The sequence below is a fragment of the Vidua chalybeata genome, chromosome 19, assembly GCF_026979565.1.
Source record: "Vidua chalybeata isolate OUT-0048 chromosome 19, bVidCha1 merged haplotype, whole genome shotgun sequence".
Taxonomy (NCBI): Eukaryota; Metazoa; Chordata; class Aves; order Passeriformes; family Viduidae; genus Vidua; species Vidua chalybeata.
Genome location: NC_071548.1, coordinates 7,599,039 through 7,620,577, shown reverse-complemented (window position 1 = coordinate 7,620,577; position 21,539 = coordinate 7,599,039). Strand labels below are relative to the sequence as shown.

At 51.9% G+C, this 21,539-nt stretch overlaps 1 protein-coding gene across 4 annotated transcripts in view; it reads right to left on the bottom strand.

The window, feature by feature from the left end:
- SLC39A11 (solute carrier family 39 member 11) overlaps nucleotides 1-21,539 on the bottom strand; it is a 92,132-nt gene that overhangs the window by 36,292 nt on the left and 34,301 nt on the right. For 3 of the 4 annotated variants that reach the window (XM_053960454.1, XM_053960455.1, XM_053960457.1), the window contains exon 5: nucleotides 19,793-19,949. In XM_053960454.1, coding sequence (XP_053816429.1) covers nucleotides 19,793-19,949 — 157 coding nt within the window. The remainder of the gene's footprint in view (nucleotides 1-19,792; nucleotides 19,950-21,539) is intronic. The other variant, XM_053960456.1, reaches the window with a different exon arrangement.

Sequence of the window (21,539 nt, the reverse complement as noted above, 5' to 3'; positions counted from 1 at the left end):
CAGTCATTAGGGATAAGCACGGGCTTGGCTGGGAATCAGGAAAGCCTCAATGGCAAATTGGAGTGGAGATAAGAGCAGAACAAGGGCTGGGCTGTAAAGAAGAGCTGACACCACAGACTGGCTGCTCCCACAGCCGTGCCAAGACAATTAGGTGGCAAATAACTCCCCGTGCCACAGACATTATTTTAAATCTTGTTCACAAAAAGTCCTTTAGATATTCCACTCGATTTATCATTATTGAATTTCTTAGTAAAGCTGCGGGGCAAAGATTCTGCCAAAAGTTTAATTACATATGTGCAGCCTGCTGCATTTTTCATATCCTCTGCAGCCAGCGCTGGAGAAAGATAAATGGCTTTGAGCGTGGCTTAAACTGCTGCTGAAGTGAAAAAACCGACTGGCTCCTTATCAGCACGTGAAATGGCTTTTTATTTTTGATTATTCCTTAATGAAAACTGTTTGCATTAGCCCTGAGCTCAGCCTTGGAGCACAAACAGACCGAGGCTCTGTTGACTCTGGGCTCCAAACCCCTGCTCCTGCACTCCCTCAGCTCCCAAATCCACACCCGTGGAGCTCTCCGGTTTTCCACACCTGCTCCAGAGCTTCTCCTCCTCCTCCTGCTTAGGCCTGACTTTAACCTCTCCTAAGCCCTGGAGTTCAGAGTGCTCCGGGCTGTGGGGCTGCCCAGACTCCCCCTGGCACAGCTTTGGAGCCCACGCAGCCCCTCCGAGGGGGTTTAGGACCTGTTTTAGTCCCGGTTTAGCTGCAAAACCCCTGCAGAGAGCCCGGGGGGCAGGAGGGGCTGATCCCCCTCTGGCACAGGCTCCTTCTCCAGGCAACATCTCCTCTCTCCGTGCTGCACCAAGGACAATCTGGAGCTTGCCTTGGCTGGAGATGCTGGAAGGAAAACCATTCCCAGCTCCTCCACCTTTCCCCCCACCCATTTCCTCATCCAGTCCTTCCAGCAAGGCTCTGGAGACATCTCCAAGCTTGGGGACTCCAGGAATTCTTCCTTCAGTTGAACTGGTTCCCCTGTTCAGATTTGTCAGCTCCCATCTCTCAGGTGTGGGAGAAGGGGAGGAGAGGCAGTGCCAAGCACGGATGCACCACAGACTCATTAAAATCCCTAATTAACTGCTGCTCGCCGGCTGATGGTGGAAATTATTTGGTGTTGATGAATATGGGGAAGGCAGAAAATCCCAACTCCACCGGAGCGGCCGCTCAAAGCTCAGGTAACACCTGGAGGGAGCAGCAGAGCAGCAAAAAAGCTGCTGCAAGCTCCTCTCCAAGCCCCATTATTCCCTGCAGCTGGAATTCTGGGTTATTGCTGTCCCAGGAAAAGCAGGAGAGTTGAGCAGCTCGCACCGACCTTGTCTGGGCATGGGGAAGGGGAGAAGGAACAATTCCCCAAAGGAAATGCCAATGCCAGGAGCTGACATGCCTTCCCCAGGAACACAAAGGACTCGCAGTGAAACCCTGAGATAAATCAGAATCACTTGGAAAATCTCTCCGATTCCCAAAGGCCCCACCAGACAATCCCAGCCCTGTGCTCAGCTCCTCTCCACAAACCCGGCATGCTCCGATAGCTCGGAGCAGATGGAGGGAATGGAGCCCTTGGCATTCATCCACCTGGGCTCCTGCTGGGAGCCAGCCAGGTGAAGCACCCCATGGACCCCCAAAAAACCCGGCATGGGGATCCCAGGGGAATCACCCCGGGAAGGAGCATCCCCCACACCCAAAGGCTGAGGGAGGGTCGGCAGCTTTCCCTGCTTTTAAAGGCTTTTCCCGCAGCCCCTGTGCCCACCCCTCTCTCTCCAGCCTCTCCTTTTTCCTGCTTTTTTTGCCCATGAGGAAGCCCCAGATGAGAAACTGGATCAAAATCCAGAGCCTGGGGAATTGGAGCCCCACAGGATGCCAGGAATGCTCCACACCCCGGCACAGCACGCTCTGCTTCCCTCAGCTTTCCTGGTTTAAAGGCTTTTTCCAAGGATTCCAGCTCTGCTTCCCTCAGCTTTTCCCATTTTAAAGGCTTTTTCCAAGGATTCCAGCTCTGCTTCCCTCAGCTTTTCCCATTTTAAAGGCTTTTTCCAAGGATTCCAGCTCTGCTTCCCTCAGCTTTTCCCGTTTTAAAGGCTTTTTCCAAGTATTCCAGCCCTGCTTTCCCTCAGCTTTCCCTGGTTTAAAGGAATCCTTTTTCCAAAGATTCCAGCCATGTCTTCCTTCAGTTTGCCCTGTTTTAAAGGTTTTTTCCAAGGATTCCAGCCATGTCTTCCCTCAGCTTTTCCTGGTTTAAAGGCTTTTTCCAAGGATTCCAGCCCCGTTTTCCCTCAGCTTTTCCCGTTTTAAAGGCTTTTCCCAAGGATTCCATCCTTGTCTTCCCTCAGCTTTTCCTGGTTTAAAGGCTATTTCCAAGGATTCCAGCCATGTCTTCCTTCAGTTTGCCCATTTTAAAGGCCTTTTCAAGGATTCCAGCTCTGCTTTCCCCGTTTTAAAGGCTATTTCCAAGGATTCTAGTGCTGCTTTCCCTCAGCTTTTCCTGGTTTAAAGGCTTTTTCCAAGGATTCCAGCCCTGCTTTCCCTCAGCTTTCCTTGGTTTAAAGGCTTTTTCCAAGGATTCCAGCCATGTCTTCCCTCAGCTTTTTCTGTTTTAAAGGCTTTTTCCAAGGATTCCAGCCCTGCTTTCCCTCAGCTTTCTCTGTTTTAAAGGCTTTTTCCAAGGATTTCAGCCATGTTTCCCCTCAGCTTTTTCTGCTTTAAAGGCTTTTTCCAAGGATTCCAGCCACATCCTCCCTCAGCTTTTCCCATTTTAAAGGCTTTTCCCAAGGATTCCACCCTTGTCTTCCCTCAGCTTTTCCTGTTTTTTAAAGGTTTTTTCCTAGAATTCCAACCATGTCTTCCCTCAGCTTTTCCCATTTTTAAAAGGCTTTTCCCAAGGATTTCAGCCATGTTTCCCCTCAGCTTTTCCTGTTTTAAAGGAATCCTTTTTCCAAAGATTCCCACCTTTGTCTTCTGTCAAATTTCCCTTTTTTTTTTTCCAAGGATTCCAGCCATGCCTTCCCTCAGATTTCCCTGTTTTAAAGGAATCCTTTTCCCAAGGATTCCAGCCATGCCTTCCCTCAGATTTCCCTGTTTTAAAGGAATCCTTTTCCCAAGGATTCCAGCCATGCCTTCCCTCAGATTTCCCTGTTTTAAAGGAATCCTTTTTCCAAGGATTCCAGCCATGTCTTCCCTCAAATTTCCCTGTTTTAAAGGAATCCTTTTCCCAAGGAATTCTGGCAGCTCCTGGGGCTGAAGCCATCAGTGTCACTGCTCTCCCAGTGCCCCTCACAGCCAAATCCATTCCCTGCTGCCATCTCCTCCTCCTCCAAACCTCCCCACATCCTTGTTTTCCTCATCCTTCTCCCACTGCAGGAGGAATTCCAGGGAGCACAGAAGGGCCTGGAAGCCGAGGAGCAGATGGGTGTTAGGGAGCATCTGCTGCCACACAGGAAGCGCTGCTGCTCTTATCTCCCACCTCCAGAAGAGGTTTTAATTAGTGCCAGCAATTAGGCACAGCACGTCCTGGGGGATGGCTGCAGACAGGTACAGGGGAAAGCTGCTTCAATCCAATCCTGGCATCCACACCTCTGGCAGGTCTGGCAGCACGGATCCCACCAGAGCTGCAAACCAAACTGCCAGGGAAAAGCTGGGAATGAGCCCTCAAAGCTGGGCAAAACCAATCCTTGGGAAGGTTACACTCAGGCAACAAAAATGCTGGAAAAGAGGCTCTGTGCAGCTGCCCAACTATGGTCAAAATAAGGATTTCTTTTTAAAAATAGCTTTTATTTACTGCTAGGAAGGCTCAGGGTGCTTGAGCAGAGAGCACAGGCTTCCCATGCTCCAGAGCCCTGGGATTCAGTGGGAATGGGACAGGCAGGACCCCCCTGTGCAGGGTGTGTGACTGCAGCCCCTACACGGAAAAAAAAATTCATTTTCCAACATTTTTGGCAGATCAAAGAGGTGCCTGCCTGTGCTGAGGCTTTCAGAGGAACATAAACAGAGACTCAGGGTTTGTTTGGGGCCTTCACGCAGCCAGGAGTGCACAGGAGCTCCCAGAAAAGGCTGCTCCCCTCAGCAGCACTGACTCCCACTTGCTCCCATGGATCATTCCTGGGATCTGGCTGGAGCCTGGAGGGTGCTGGAGCACCTGGGTTGTGCCAGCACGGCCCCATCAGCTCCCTCCTGCACCAAACTGGGGTCCCAGTCACCAGACACAGGGAGTTCAATTCCCAAATTCCTCCTGAATGGCACTTGGAGCAAATCCCACCACAAAAATATCACTCAGAGCTCAACCCCCAAACATCACCCAGAGCACAGCACCCAAATCCCACCCCAAACATCACCCAGAGCTCAACCCCCAAATCCAAACCCCAAACAACACTGAGAGCCCAACACTCAAATTCATCCTGAATGGCACTTGGAGCACAACACCCAAATCCCACCACAAAAAAATCACTCTGAGCTGGACCCATAAGTCCCTCCTCAAATCTCAGCCAGAGCACAACACCCAAATCCCACCCCAAACATCACCCAGAGCTCAACCCCCAAATCCCAAACATCCCTGAGAGCCCAACAATCAAATTCCTCCTGAATGGCACTTGGAGCACAACACCCAAATCCCACCACAAAAAAATCACTCTGAGCTGGACCCACAAATCCCTCCTCAAATCTCAGCCAGAGCACAACACCCAAATCCCTCCTCAAACATCACTCCAGGACCAATCCAGCCCACGAAGAGCCCCAGAAGCTTCCAGCACCCCCACAACTCCCCAGTGGGTGAGGGAAATTCCCTGGCAAGGCACAGAAGAACCTCACGGTGACGGTGCCACCAGGGCTGCTCCCAGGGAAGGACCAAACCCAGGGGTGACACAGGGGTGACAACACGTGGCCCAGCCGAGGTGCTGCTGGTCCCTGGGTGCCACGGGCTGGCAGCACACAGGATTCATTCCCAAACCCTCCCTGACCTCACAGCTCCCTGTTTAAGGATGAATTCCTGGGGCAGGAGCGGCGGCACCACGCTCAGGGTCATCCCATGCACCAGGTCCTTTGAGCAAACCGACTCCTGCTCCCTTCCAAGAGCTCCTGAAAGAGTTCCCAGCAGAGGAAGTGCTTGGCTGGATCATTTGATGCTGAAATTTTACACACCCCAGTTCATTTAATCAGCTCATTTCCGAGGGCTGAGCCACGCTCGCGTCTCCCAGCCTTGGCAGGGAGCAGCTTCTGCTGGGAGAGGGATCAGACACAGACCCTGCCTTCCTCTGAGGGAAGGCAGGAAAAACCTCTCATAACCACTTGAAAAGAAAAGTGGGATTTATCAGGAGCTGTTAAGGAACCAGGCAGCACCAGGCTGGGATGATAAGGCTGGAGCTGGGGTTGGTGCTGCTCCCCCTGAGCCTTCTCCTGCCATTCCCAAATGTTCCTGCCATTCCCTCAGGACCCTGTCACCATCCCAGCACCCCCAGGAACACCTGCACACACCCCAGCTGTGCCCCCTGCCCAGCACTGCCCCCCACACACCTGATTTAAGCCATTTATTGCCACGTTATTCCCAGCTCACCTTCCCTCCTGCCTGCCTTTCCTAATGAGAGCTGAAGCATGGAAATCCACGGAGCAGGAACTGGGGCTGGCACAGGCTCCAGGAGCAGCCACCAGGACAAACACAGCCACACATCCCAAATGTTGGAATCCCAGAACAGCACCGTGGTTATCCCCACTTGGATGTCACCATTTCCTTACAGCACTTCCAAAGCAGGGACAGGAATTGAGCAGCTCAGTTCTTGCTCTCCACAATTCCTCTCGTTCTTTCCTCCTGGCATTCCCACTATCCAAAGTCACCTGCTGCTCCTGTCACTCCAAAAGGACACGGTGCCTTCAGCTGAAAAACTCTCATTGCATATTAATTAAATTAATTTTAAAATAAATTGATAAAAGCATTAGATCCCATGGGTTTAAGTAGAGATGGAAGTGCCCATAATTATGGAAGGATTGGGGTGGGAAGGGACCTCAAATCCCATCCAGTTCCACAGGGACACCTCCCACTGTCCCAGGCTGCTCCAGCCTGGCCTTGGACACTTCCAGGGATCCAGGGGCAGCCACAGCTGCTCTGGGAATTCTTTTCCAGGGCCTCCCCACCCTTGCAGCCAGGAATTCCTTCCCAACTCCCATCTAACCCTGCCCTCTGGCAGTTTAAAACTCCTTCTCCCCGCACAGCAGCTCCTTGCAAGCCAATTCCTAGAAGGAATTCCTCCAGTCCCAGGCTGCATTTGCTGCTCAGCAGCTCCCAGTGCTCTGGGATAAATCCACATCTGGAGAGGCACATCTGGAGTTCCCATCCTCATCCCCCACCAGCACAGGGAAGCAGCACCAACTTCCCAGGCTGGGGCTGGCAGGGCTGGCACGCACCCGGGAAAAGGGGCCCCTCTCAGAGCTGGAAAAATAAAATAAGGAATCGATTTCTGAGGAAAATAAATAAAGTGCTCCTTTGTTCTCAGCCCTTGGACTCACAAAATCAATCCCAGCTCCCTCTGGAGGGACTGATAGATTGGATTTTTTTGCCTGTTCTCCAGGAATAACCAAAGCACGAGGCTGCTTCCAGGAGCACAGTCCATCATCCAGGCGGGTGGGATTGGGAGTGGGATACCCTGGTGGCACCACACCCCCCTGAAGGAACCACACACACCCCCCCCTTGATCCACAAGGGCTCAAATTCCAGCAGAACTGTCGGGTTTCTGCACACAAACTGGATCTCAAAGGGATTGTGGGATGGGAAGAGACCAGGTCAGCCCGGAGAGGAGCCGAGGTGGGATCCCATGGGATGTTAAACAACCACATCCCTGAACCCCCACAGAGGGGCTGGATCACAACAAATCCCACAGGGAGGGGAGCAGGAGATTCCCCATCTCCCACTGGGAAAAGCTGCAGCAGGAAGACACCAACAGGGAGGGAAATGGAACTGAAGAGAGCCCTGCTGGCTGAGCAGGAGCCACTTCCCACATTCCTGACAGGATCCTGGTTTTATTCCCAGAGCAGCTCTCTCCAGCCCTGTTCAGTGTTCCACGTTCCTATTTTAGGGATAAAAGCAAAGCCAGGGCTGGGAGTGACATGGCCAAAGGGAGGATTTGGGAAGACAAGGCTCAGGCTCAGGGCCTGGGATTTTTCCTTCCATAAACTCTGATTTATGGATCTGGGATGAAGAGCTCTGAAATGAGAACTCCTGTCTCTGGCAGGAGCAGAAACGGGCTGTGGCTCCAGCCCAGAAATCCAGGGTGGCTCCAGGGGGACCAGCGGGATTCCCTCGCTCCAGCCCTGCAGGAAGGGCACGTCACTTTCCAGGGCTTGGACAACATCTGTCCCCACAGAGGGGACAAAACCATGCCCAGCATCATCCTCACACCAATCCCAAATCCTAAATCCCAGGCACATCCTCACACCAATCACAAATCCCAAATCCCAGGCACATCCTCACACCAATCACAAATCCCAAATCCCAGGCACATCCTCACACCAATCCCAAATCCCCCGGAGCTGGGGGAGGGCAGCAAACACCACCCCAAAATCCATTCCATAAAAAACAAGGATGTGAAGCAGCCCTGGGGTTGATGGCAGAAGGAGCTGGGTTCTTTTTCCTCCTCAGAATCCAAAGGAAATGGATGTCCCTGAGCCCGAGGTGGGAATGCAGGGATGACTCAGCTGGAGCTGAGCAGGGCGGGAGCACACATGGAAAAAAAATCCTCCTCTCTCCATTTGCCTCGTGTGTTCCCATAAAGGATCACTCCAAACTGCCTTCAGCTGCCCTGCCATGGAACAGCCCCCACACTCAGCAGCTCCTGCTGCACCTCTGCTCCCTCCACACCAGGGCTGTGGATGTGGCTGCCAGCCCCACACCAGGAAAACACTGACAGGGAGCAGGGAAGGATGGAGATTCTGCAGGGATTTGGAACCCAGCGCCCTGGGCACAGCCAATACCCCCGAGCCACCTCGCTGGGAAACTGCTGAGATCCTCCTGGGAGAGGATGGAAAGATGCTGAGATCCACCTGGGAGAGGATGGAAACTGCTGAGATCCACTTGGGAGAGGATGGAAACTGCTGAGATCCATCTGGGAAAGGCTGGAAACTGCTGAGATCCTCCTGGGAGAGGATGGAAACTGCTGAGATCCACCTGGGAGAGGATGGAAACTGCTGAGATCCTCCTGGGAGAGGATGGAAACTGCTGAGATCCTCCTGGGAGAGGATGGAAACTGCTGAGATCCACTTGGGAGAGGATGGAAACTGCTGAGATCCACCTGGGAGAGGATGGAAACTGCTGAGATCCACCTGGGAGAGGATGGAAACTGCTGAGATCCACTTGGGAGAGGATGGAAACTGCTGAGATCCATCTGGGAAAGGCTGGAAACTGCTGAGATCCTCCTGGGAGAGGATGGAAACTGCTGAGATCCACCTGGGAGAGGATGGAAACTGCTGAGATCCACTGGCAAGGGATGGAAACTGCTGAGATCCACTGGGAAAGGATGGAAACTGCTGAGATCCAGCTGGGAAAGGATGGAAACTGCTGAGATCCACCTGGGAGAGGATGGAAACTCCTGAGATCCACCTGGGAGAGGATGGCAACTGCTGAGATCCACTGGGAAAGGATGGAAAGATGCTGAGATCCACTTAGGAGAGGATGGAAAGATGCTGAGATCCACTTAGGAGAGGATGGAAAGCTGCTGAGATCCTCCTGGGAGAGGATGGAATAATGGGATGGCTTGGAAGAGACTTTTAAACTCATCCACCTCCACCCCACAGCCACGGGCAGGGATTTTTCCCTATCCCAGGTTTCTCCAAGCCCCATTTGAAATAAAACCAAAATAATCCCCCCAAAAGTGCCTCTTCCTGGGATGGCTCTCCAGGGACTGCCCCCATTCCCAGCCTGGAGAGGGATCCTGGCTGGGCAAAGCCCCACAACCAGTTCCAGGATGAATTTGAAATGCCAGCACCTCCTGCAGATGCCAGGGATGCCCTGCCAGCTCCTGGGAGCAGGGGCCCAGCCCTGGTTCAGAGGGAAGCGCCAGCCCTTGGCAGCCAAGGAAACAAATGAGCCCCGTTTTAATTACACTTAATTGGCAATTCAGCGCCTCTTCCAGGCACTTCACACCATCTGCTGCCACACATCCATCCCAGGCCTTCGGAGGGGAGAAATCCCAGCTTTGCTCCCCCTCTCCAGAGGCCCCGGGGTTGGAGTTTGGTCGCTGAGCATCACCCAGGAGGGTGAAACTGAGGCCTGGATCTGCTCAGCTCTGCGCCGTGCTGATAACACAGGGTCAGAGATAAAGAGCTTGGCTTGAGGCTGACAGCAGTACGGGTGAGCAAGCAGCAGGGCTTGGAAAATCATCAAAATTAAATCAAAATCAAAATAGAAATCAAAATAAAAATCAAAATAAAAATCACTCGAAATAAATCGAAATAAATTGAAGTCAAAGGAAATAAAAAGTAAAAATAAAAGTAAAAAAATCAAAATTAAATAAAAAATAAAAACAAGAAAAAAGGAAAAATAAATAGAAAAATAAAAACCAAAGTAAAAAAATCAAAATAAAAGTCAAAATAAATCGAAATAAATCGAAATAAATTGAAGTCAATGCAAATCAAAAGAAAAACTGCTGAGATCCACCTGGGAGAGGATGGAAACTGCTGAGATCCACCTGGGAAAGGATGGAAAGATGCTGAGATCCAGCTGGGAGAGGATGGAAACTGCTGAGATCCAGCTGGGAAAGGATGGAAAGATGCTGAGATCCAGCTGGGAGAGGATGGAAACTGCTGAGATCCACTGGCAAGGGATGGAATCGTGGGATGGCCTGGAAGAGACCTTTAAGCTCATCCAGCTCCAGCCCAGAGGCACGGGGGTGCAGAGGGAAGTGCTGTGCTGGGCAGGATCTCAGCTGGGAAGCAAAACTCCCTGCAGAAGGCAGAGAGCTCCTCTTGACTGGGGTTATTTATCCATCACCTCTCCTGGGGGCTGCACAAAGTGGGATTTGATGCAGGGATGTGCCACAGAGCTGGGCTAGGGGCTCCCCCCAGCCCCAAATCCCAGCACAAACCCGGCTGATCCGTGTTCCCTGGGAGCCTGGAGGCACAGCAGCTGCTCCAGAGCCTCAAAGGGGAAGGAGGATGAAGGAGGGGATGATCTGAGCCAGGGTTCCCTCCCTGGATAATGGCTCCATCCCTCCTTGGCTGGAAATTCAGAGGGAATAAATCCACAGCAGGGATGAAACAAATGAACTAAATCCACTGAAGAGGCCAGCAGAGCCTCAGTCACAGCCTTGGCGTGCTCAGAGCAGAGCCCTCCCTGCCCCTCACAGAGCTTCAGCCTTCCAAGAGGGAAAAACCCTCCTGGAACTGTGTGGAACCACCAGGGATCCCTGAATCCCAGGGCTGGCAGGGATGAGCAGACCTCGCTGTTCCTGGGGCTCCCAGTGCTGTCCAAAGCCAGGACTGGGGGGGAAAAAAAAGAAACCTGGGATAAAAAGCAGCCTGGGAAAAGAAAGCAGCCTGGGATTTTTTTTCCAGCAAAAAAATGTTGATTTGGAACGGCCCTAAAATTCCCATTCTGCATCAGACAACCTCTGTGGCTCAGTGCCTCCATCCCACACAGCCCTGGGCAGGAGCCACATCCCACAGAATGTCCCACAGCAGAGGCTCCTCCAAAATATTGTCTGAGCTCCTAAATATCCTTATCCCAGGGCACCCCTCAGCTCTGCAGTGGTTTAAAGAATAATTAAAGTGAAAACTCCCCAGTCCCATTGAAGGATAAGTGAAAACCTCCCAGCCCCACTGATTTAAAGAATAATTAAAGTGAACCCCCCCAGCCCCACTGATTTAAAGAATAATTAAAGTGAACCCCCCCAGCCCCACTGATTTAAAGAATAATTAAAGTGAACCCCCCCAGCCCCACTGATTTAAAGAATAATTAAAGTGAACCCCCCCAGCCCCACTGATTTAAAGAGCAATTTGAACACAAATCCATGAGCCCCACTGAATTAAAGAGCAATTATGGTGCAAACCCCCCAGCCCCACTGATTTAAAGGGTAATTATGATCTAAACATGGCTTTTAGCTCAACAATCAATATTTGTATCTGGGAGAGCTTCCTGGTGGGAGGGGGGAGGAACTCCAGCATTGATTTTTAGGGAAAAGGCATATTCCATCATCCTGTGCCATATACCACGTGCAAGGGCATAAAAGGGAGGCCTGGGCATGAACAGCGTGCTCAGGACACCGGGAGCTGCCAGGGGAAAAACGTGTGGAGGTGGAAATCAGGTGGGAAGGAAATCACAGCAGAAATCACATCAGAGCAGCCACTCAGGGAGAGGAAACCTGCTCCTGCAGGAGGGAAAAGGATCCCAAACTCCTGCAGAAGGGAAAAGGATCCCAGCTCCTGCAGATGGAAAAAGGATCCCAAGCTCCAGGGAGGAAAAAGGATCCCAAAATCCTGCAGGAGGGAAAATGATCCCAGATCCTGCAGGAGGGAAAAGGATCCCAAGATTCTGCAGATGGAAAAAGGATCCCAAGCTCCAGGGAGGAAAAAGGATCCCAAACTCCTGCAGGAGGGAAAATGATCCCAGATCCTGCAGGAGGGAAAAGGATCCCAAGATTCTGCAGATGGAAAAAGGATCCCAAGCTCCAGGGAGGAAAAAGGATCCCAAACTCCTGCAGGAGGGAAAATGATCCCAGATCCTGCAGGAGGGAAAAGGATCCCAAGATTCTGCAGATGGAAAAAGGATCCCAAGCTCCAGGGAGGAAAAAGGATCCCAAACTCCTGCAGGAGGGAAAATGATCCCAGATCCTGCAGGAGGGAAAAGGATCCCAAGATTCTGCAGATGGAAAAAGGATCCCAAGCTCCAGGGAGGAAAAAGGATCCCAAACTCCTGCAGGAGGGAAAATGATCCCAGATCCTGCAGGAGGGAAAAGGATCCCAAGATTCTGCAGATGGAAAAAGGATCCCAAAATCCTGCAGGAGGGAAAATGATCCCAGATCCTGCAGGAGGGAAAAGGATCCCAAGATTCTGCAGATGGAAAAAGGATCCCAAGCTCCAGGGAGGAAAAAGGATCCCAAACTCCTGCAGGAGGGAAAAGGATCCCAAAATTCTGCAGGAGGAAAAAGGATCCAGCTCCAGGAGGATGAGCAGCAGCTCCCCCGTCACCAGTGCCCAGCTCTGGTTCAAACTGGAGTTAAACTGGTTTGTGAGAGCAAAACCAGCTGGGAGAGCTCACCCCAAATCCCAGCCAAGATGGGAATTCATCCCTTTTCCCAGGGCAGAGGGAAATCCCTCCATTTTTCCAGCTCCACCAGGAGCCCAGGGCTGCCCTGTCACCCCCAGCAGCTCAGGAGCCTTTTGTGCAGCCTTGCCAAGACCCCGGCTGCTTTTTAGGGAATCAAACCACGGCCCAAGGTGCCCCCAAAGCCCTCTGAGCACCCCAAGGCTGAGGAGGTTTGGGGGTGCTCAGAGCTGAGGAAGCAGAGGCAGAGCCAGGGTGGTCCCAGCAGCCAAAGCAGCAGCAGGCACAGGGAGAGGAGTCAAAATCCCAAAGCAGCTCAGGCTTTTTTGGACCTAAATCCATCCCTTGGGGCGACACTGCAGGGAAAGGGGTCAGAAGCAGGCAGAGCAGGACTGTGCTTTTGTATATTTCTGTCTCCAGGACAAGGCCCAAACTGCTCCACACACCCCCAGGAGCTCAGGGCCACTCCAGTGCCCCCACAGCTCCACTTTGGGATCACTCCCAGCCCCCTGGCAGCCCATTTCCCACCTCACACCTGCACCCACAGCCCCCCCCGTGCATGGGCACAGCTGGCAGTGCTTTTTTTACACCCCCCACCATCCTCACAGCGTTGTTTAGGTGCAATGATCTGGGCAATAACCCTTTTTTTTTCTGTGCTGCTGGGCTCCCCACAATTCCCAGCCCCTGCTTCTCTCATTCCACCCCTCCAAACCTTCCTTAGAGTGACTCCAAATCATTCCCACCCCCTCCCAGCTGAAGAAGCAGCTCCAGAACACAAATGAATTCCTGTGCTGGCTGAGTGGAGCCACACCAAGCTCCACTCCAGGGGCTCCAGCAAAACCAATTGTTGGTTTGGTTTAATAAACCTTGAAATTTCAGGGTTTTCCTCAGAGCAGCTGCACTGGAGTGCTTAATTCTCTGCAGCAGACTTAAACTTCCCCCCCACTCAGACAAGAAGCAGCAAGTGAGCTCCAATTCAGCTGTTCTCCAAGACATCACGGGTCAGATCTGCCTTTAGAACGGATTTTTAAATGCAAAATAACTGCCACTCATGTCAGCTAGAAACTCCCTGTTCTCCAGGAGCTCTGACATTCTGATCTAGATGATAAACTGGTTAGGCTACGAAACTGGAACAGAGGAAAAAGTGAATTAGAAAAGTTCACGCTGAGTTAAGTTCACCTTTGAATTTTGCATCTGTTTAGAGCATTTTAATTTATAGTCTGCTTAAAATACTCAACATCTAGGAGCCCCTAGAGCTGCTGGGCACGGAGGGGAGCTTCTGAGGAATTTATTTCACCCAGGTGCAGAATTAAACAGCCTGGGAGGTGCAGGCAGGAGATGAAACCTCCTTGATAACAGTGGGTGATAACAGAGGATCCATTTGGGAAAAAGCTCCAAAGTGGTCCCACAAAAACCCTCCCCAGCTCATCACTCAAGAGTTTCATCAGGCTCCTGGAATGAAGAAAAGCCCCCAAAATTAAAGATTGGCTGCTCCAATTAAAGATTGGCATCTCCAGAGCCTTGCACCCAGCACAGAGCCAGGGCTCCCACTGAAGGTTGGCGTTTCCTGAGGGATCACGGGCTGGAAATGCTTATTTCAAGCTTCCAAAATTGATTGCTAACACTAGAATTACAAGTGTGTAATTAGTTAGGAGCGTGCCATATCGCAGGGTGAAAAACTTGAAGCTTAGGGGTTTAGAATGTAGTAATAAATATGAAGCAAAATAGAGGTTTTAAGGCAGAAACAAGTTATTCTTCTTTACCTTCTTCATAAGTTTAGGTAGTGGTTTATAACTGAACAGAAAAGTCTGCAGTGTGGACTTTGAAGAACTAATTATTAAATTAAAAGTGAAAATAATTAAAGTATCATTTCTTAATTAGATTTTTTGACCTTAAAAAACCTTATAACAAAAATATTTGACCATTTTATACCTTATTAATAAAAAACTACAAAACTCACTACTGTAAAACTATAGCATTAATAAAAACACCTAAATGAACACCTAAATCCTAAAAAAAACCCTGTAACATTAATAAAAAAATAATAAAGACAAACTCTCATCTCAAATACCTTCAATCCCAACATCAACAAAAATAAAGGAGGGAAAAAAAAAAAAAATAGTTTTCTATCCAGAAAAACCTGCTCTGGGTGCTTCCAGAGCTGCGAGGAAATGCAAGAGGCAGAGGGCAGCAGCCACCGGGTGGTTTTCCAAAATGAGCTCAGAGCTCCCGATCCCAGGGACTGGAGGGATGGGGGCACAGATCCCCGAGTGCAGCAGGAATTTCATCAGCCCGGCAGCAATGATGTGCCCCCGTTTCATTTATTCCTCTGCACCTCTGGCTCCATAAATCCACACTTAGTCCGGGCTATAACAGCCAGGCCCGGCACCCAGGCTGACAGGGACGGTCAATAACCATTTGAAACGCTTCAGAAAAGGGGCATTAGGATGTTTTTTAATCAATACAGACGCTGCCACGGGCGTTTATCACCCAGGCTGGCTCTGAGCCCTCCAGATGGATTGATGAAAGCAGCAAGGAGCACGGGTGTGAACGTGTCCAAGTCAGGATCCTGGAAAACTGGGCAGCAGCCCCTTTTTAACTCCTTTTGAAGCAGGAGTTTCACCTTACATACGTCACAGGGGCTTTTAATTCCTTTTAACTCCCCTTTTTAACTCCTTTTAAAGCAGGAGTTTCACCTTACATACATCACAGGGGCTTTTAATTCATTTTAACTCCCCTTTTTAACTCCTTTTAAAGCAGGAGTTTCACCTTACATACGTCACAGGGGCTTTTAATTCATTTTAACTCCCCTTTTTAACTCCTTTTGCAGCAGGAGTTTCACCTTACATACGTCACAGGGGCTTTTAATTCCTTTTAACAACCCTTTTTAACTCCTTTTAAAGCAGGAGTTTCGTTACATAAGTCACAGGGGTTTTTAATTCATTTTAACTCCCCTTTTTAACTCCTTTTAAAGCAGGAGTTTCACCTTACATACGTCACAGGGGCTTTTAATTCCTTTTAACAACCCTTTTTAACTCCTTTTGCAGCAGGAGTTTCGTTACATAAGTCACAGGGGCTTTTAATTCCTTTTAACAACCCTTTTTAACTCCTTTTGCAGCAGGAGTTTCGTTACATAAGTCACAGGGGCTTTTAATTCATTTTAACTCCCCTTTTTAACTCCTTTTGCAGCAGGAGTTTCACCTTACATACGTCACAGGGGCTTTTAATTCATTTTAACTCCTCTTTTTAACTCCTTTTGAAGCAGGAGTTTCACCTTACATAAGTCACAGGGGCTTTTAATTCCTTTTAACTCCCCTTTTTAACTCCTTTTAAAGCAGGAGTTTCACCTTACATAAGCCACAAGGGTTTAATGAACCTTTCGGATGCACACGGGAGGCTCTGGCTGAATGGCCCCGATCAATCCCCAGGGTTTGGATCCATCATTTCTCCCTCACAGCCACTGCTTCTGCTCAGGGAGGGAGGGAATGAGGAGAGAATCCACAGGCTGAGCAGCAGCGAGCTGCCCCTGCTCCTGGGAGGGGAGCTGGGCATTGCTGGGCAGGTTTTCCCCCCAGGATTTCCCTTCTTTCTCAGAAGAAACAGGGAAAAACAGGAATTTTTTGGCTCTAAGGACAAGCCCCACTGATGTGCTGCCTCAAGCATCAGTGCCAAGCCCAAAATTCAGCTCGTGCTCTCTCTCTGTGTTGGTTCCCAAGGGTTTTTGGGCTCCTCTTATTTCCCCAGCTCCTCCCAGCACACTTCAGTGCACTGAGAAAAAGAGATGCAGCTTCTGCTTCCTCTCCTGTGCAGCCCCCTCGGGCAGCCCTGGTGCACGGAAACTTCCTTTGGAGGGGAAAAATAGGGTGAAAAATGGCAAAAATGAGCTTAGGGAGGGGGTGGTGCTGCTGCAAGGGGCCCAGCAGGTCCTGGCACCAGAGCAGGGCTGGCCCTGGCGTGTCCCCAGCCAAATCCCCACCTGGGCCTCAGATTTAAGGGGGGAAAAAAATACAATTTCTACGTACTGAGGTTTCCCTGCAGGTCCCCCAGAGCTCCCAGCTCATCTCAGTAACGAGCTTAACAAAATTTCGTTTCTTACAGACGCTGCTGCAAGCACGGGGTGGTTTTTGCAGCCACGAAATCCATCTGGATCTGCTCCCTGAGCAGCCAGGCAGGGATGCCAGGGCACCAGCTCCTAAATCACAGCCCAGCAAAAGCCAACTGAGTCATTCCAGCAAGGCCTGGCTGCCTTCAACAACAGCACTGACTTCACACTGCTGCAGCCAGAGGCACAACAGGCACCAGGGATCAGGGAAATTAAAGATGATCCACGGGATCAACACCTTCCACTAGCCCAGGTGGCTCCAACCTGCCCTTGGACCCTTCTGGGGATGGGGCAGCCACAGCTTCTCTGGGAATTCCATCCCAGCCCCTCCCCACCCTCACAGGGACAAATTTTGCCCTCCCAGGGACGGATTTTGTCCTCCCAGGGACGGATTCTGCCCTTCCCGAAATGGATTTTGCCCTCCCAGGGATGGATTTTGTCCTCCCAGGGATGGATTCTGCCCTTCCCAAAATGGATTTTGCCCTCCCAGGGACGGATTTTGTCCTCCCAGGGACGGGTTTTGCCCTCCCAGGGACGGATTTTGTCCTCCCAGGGACGGATTCTGCCCTTCCCAAAATGGATTTTGCCCTCCCAGGGAAGGATTTCTCCCAGATTTCAATCCCAGCCCACTCCCTGTCAGTTTGAAGCTGTTCCTCCTTGTCCTGTCACCCCACGCTCCTGTAAAATCTCTCTCCAGGAGCCAGCACACATCCCTGGCTCTGGGGTGGATGATGAGCAGCAGAGCTGCTGCTGCTGCTTCCTCAGACATTTCTCTGGAGCTGAGCTCAGCAGCCAGCACAGAAATTCCCAGCACAGAAATTCTCTCCCTGGAGCTGTGCAGGGCACTGAGGCCGCTCCTGCCCGGGCACCAAGGGGATATTTGGGGTTTTCTCCACCTTTGCACCCCCGTTGCTGTGCCCTGCTCTGCCCCAGCCGCTCCCCAGAGCTCTCCCAGCTGCGGGGGGATGAGGAGGCTGCTGGCAGCAGCATCTCCCACTCGGCTCCACAACGGGCTGGGGATTTGAATGGGCAGCAGGAGGCATCAGCTGTTCCATACCCAGCTGTCCTGAGTCACAGCTCGGCTTTCCAGCTGCTCTGCTGCCTGGAAATCCTTTCTGGGAACTGCTCCGGGACACAGCGGGGTCAGGCCTGGCCTCCAGCCCCGCGGTGACCCTGCCCTGGCCATTTCCTCTGGATTGAGCACCTGGAAAACGCAGCAGGATGGGCTGGCCCCGGCCCTGGGCTGCCCACAGGGCTTTAGGAGCAGGGCAGGGTGGGCACAGCCCAGCCAGGGCGCTCCTGGCACCCCAGAGGGCTCCACCAGCTGGGAACAACCCCCCGAGCTCCATGAGCTCCATCCCCAGCTGTTCCCAAACACAAATGACAGCCCTTGCCTTCCCAGAGCTATCAGAGACAAGGCTGGATTCTCCCTCCCTTGGAGTAATTAAAGCCTGGTGATTATCCCACTCATCAAACGGTCTAGACAGACTTTTCAGTGCAATTCAGGGCGAATCCACCCATCCTGCATTTCCCAGGGATACACACACACCTTACTCCAGGGCAGCCACGGGGCACAGGCAGCTTTTAGCAAGTCCCAAAAAGTCTTAGTTCTACTCAGGACAGGCTGGAGCAGAGCCCCAGCAAAAACAGGTGATGGAAAGGATTTGGGATGAGGGGGAAGAGCAGCCATGGAATGGTTTGGGTTGGGAGGGAGCTTGAAGCTCATCCCATTCCATCCCTGCCACCTTCCATAGCCTGGGCTGCTGACTGAGGGGAAAAAAATCCCAAATGAGGCTTTTTTCTGTCCCCAGAGCAGATGAGGGACAGGTGTGACTCCCACCTCCCCCTGCCAGGTGTGAAGGAAACCTCCTGGCTTGGTGACAGCACAGCCCAAAGCCTCCCCCAGGCAGGTTCCAAATGCATCCCCAGCCCCAGAGAGACCCCAGCCCCACAGGCAGGGCCCTGGAGGGAGGCACATTCCCACATTTCCCAGCCCTTCCCATCCCAGCTCCCTGCTCCTCACCCCCATCCCTCCCCAGGCACTGAGGCAGAACGAGGCAGCTGCTGCTTTGGGATTTTCCTTTGTTTTCACAGCTTTAGCGATTTAAAAAGATGTAAATATGAAGGAAGGGTCAATGATTCAACAGTGATTAAGCCTGAAATATTCCACTTAGTACCCATTAGACTTTGAAAACACCCATTATGTTCCCAGAGCTTCCCCAGAGCCAGGCAGGCTCTACCCAGCCCTGGGGAAAGCAGCTTTCTTGGAAGGCTGGGGCTATCTTGTGAAAACACTGAGTTTATTTCACTAGAAAGAAAGAGGGAAAAAAAAAAAAAAAAAAGGAAAAGACAATAAAAGAATTAATGTATTGTAGGGTCTTAACACCATTTCCCCAGAGAGAGGGAAAAAAACAACACAGCCTAATGGAAATTTTCTATTCCCAAAACCATTTGCACTGTTATTGTCTGCAAGCAAAAGGAGATGGAAACATAAAAACCTCAGCAGCTCGAGCTGCTGAGAACTGCGGGGCTGAGCACTTCTGCTTTCCCTTCAAGAATAAAATTAAACTGTGCCAGAGATGGGAAGTTTCCACCTGACAAAAACATCAACCCCCCCTGCAGCTGCCTCTGAAGGACTCACAGGATGCAAAGCTCATTGCATGGAGCAGAAAAAAATCCTCCCATCCCTCTGGAAAAAGCCAGGCTGCTGCTTCCAATCCTGAGGATTTGCAGGGTTTTAGGGAACGAGTAATTAAGCAATGTGGTTAAACAAAAGAGGCAGATTTAAGAGGGGAGCAGTGCTACTCCTGGCAAAAGGAAGGACCACTCCTTCAAATCAATCTGCTCCCAGTTGCACTGGTGATGTTTTAAACCACAACTACAAGCAAATAATCAGAGGAGAAATAAAATTAATTTACTAAATTGCATTTGCATTTGTTGTTGAGCGGAGGAAGAGCCACTTGTGCTGTCTCAGGGGACGTGTCCCCACCACCCACCCCAAGCACACCCTGGGGGCTAGGGAAGCCCAAAGAGGCACCCAAAATCCCTCCTTTAAAATCTGTTTGAGGAGGGAAGAGCTGCGTGTTCCACCCCTCTGGCAGCTGTGACTGGATTCACCCCCGGAATGAGAGACTGGGGAGGCCACAGGGGCAGAGGCAGAGCTGGAAATAACCCCAGGGTTTCACTCCTCCAGCACAGCAGAGAGCTCCTGATCAATAATTCATGGCCCAGACAGTGCAAGTGGCTTTGAGAGCTGCAGGAGAAGCCCAAGGAACAAGAGGGAGAGACAGGGAAGGGGAAGGGACCCTGGGCATGGCAAACCCTGGGAATTGGGCTGGCAGCCCCGGTGCCAGGAGAGCAGGGGCTCTGTGCCCTCTGGGGTGGTGTATGACAGGATGCTTGCCTGGCTGGAGCCCAGCTCTACCTATCCTGATGGCCAGCTCGCTCCTCACGCTCGGCTCGCTCCCGAAATCCCGGCCGGGGACCTGCTCCTGCTTCTCCTTCACGGCTCGCTGCTCCCAGCTCAGGGACAGGGCAGCATGGGAAGGGCCAGAGAACCCCTGCAAGGCAACACAGACACGTCAGGACATCCCAAACCCCCCCTGCAAGGCAACACAGACACGTCAGGACATCCCAAAACCCCCCTGCAAGGCAACACAGACACGTCAGGACATCCCAAAACCCCCCTGGAAGGCAACTCAGACACGTCAGGACATCCCAAAACCCCCCTGCAAGGCAACACAGACACGTCAGGACATCCCAAAACCCCCCTGCAAGGCAACACAGACACGTCAGGACATCCCAAAACCCCCCTGCAAGGCAACACAGACACGTCAGGACATCCCAAAACCCCCCTGCAAGGCAACTCAGACATGTCAGGACATCCCAAAACCCCCCTGCAAGGCAACACAGACACGTCAGGACATCCCAGAGCTGCCCCCAGCCCAGCCCAGCCCAGCCCAGTGGGATTGATGGTGTGAAAAACACCAACCACTTGGTTTTTAAAATTTTAAAAGTTTCTCGGGAATTCCACCCCAGCCCCTCCCCACCATGACAGGGAAGGATTCCTTCCCCATATCCCATCCAATCCTGCCCCCTGGCAGTGGGAAGCCCTTCCCTATTTTCCTGTCACTGCAGCTCCTGATAAAAAGGAACCCAGGTGGGTGCTTCTGGATGCCCTCAGGTTCCTCAAACCCACCTGGAGCTACAACAGCAGGTGGAACCTCGGGATTAGAGGCACAGGAGCACAGAATGTCTCCTGTGTCACCCTGAGTCCCCTCCTCCCTGCAGGGCTGGGAATGCACCCCCAGGAGCACCCAGAGGGAGGGATGTCCAGGTGGGATCACCTGGAGGCACCCCCAGGAGCAGGGGTGTAGCTGTGGGGTTGAGGGCAGCAGATAACCCAGCACCCTGAGCCAGAGCAGCAACAGGAGCCTCGCTGGAGGGGGGGGTCACACGAACCCAAAATAAAGGTTAAAGATGAATAACTCAACTGGCTCCTCTCCCCTCATTTGCATAACGAGTCTGAGCGGGGCTATTAATACTAATGACATATCTGCAGTTCAGCCCGGAGCTCTCACCTCCACTGACCCAGCAAGGAGCTGGGGATGAAATCCCTCAGGATGTGGGAGAGCCTCCCCTCCCCTCCCAGCACAGCTGGCAGCCCCTGCAGCAGCTGGGGGAGCCGGGAGGGAAGGAGGAGTTTTCCAGCAAAACCTGGGTGCTGAGAGCCAGCAAGGGGAGAGGGGAGCTTTCCTTGGATAAGGAACGAGGAGCTCAATCCTGCTGCAGGGTGAGGGAGTCATGGAATCCTGTCCCAGAATCCTGGAATGCTTTGGGTGGGAAGGACCTTAAATCCCATCCCACTCCACCCCTGCCATGGGCAGGGACACCTTCCACTGTCCCAGGGTGTTCCAAACCCCATCCAGCCTGGCCTGGGGCACTGCCAGGGATGGAGCAGCCACAGCTCCTCTGGGAATCCCATCCCAGGCCCTCCCCACGCTCACAGGGAAGGATTTCTCCCAGTATCCCATCCCTCCCTGCCCTCTGGCAGTGGGGAGCCATTCCCTGTGTCCTGTCCCTCCATGTCTCACCCAAAGCCTCTTCCCATCCTTCCCGCCCTGCTCCTGCTCCACCCAAACGGATTTCCA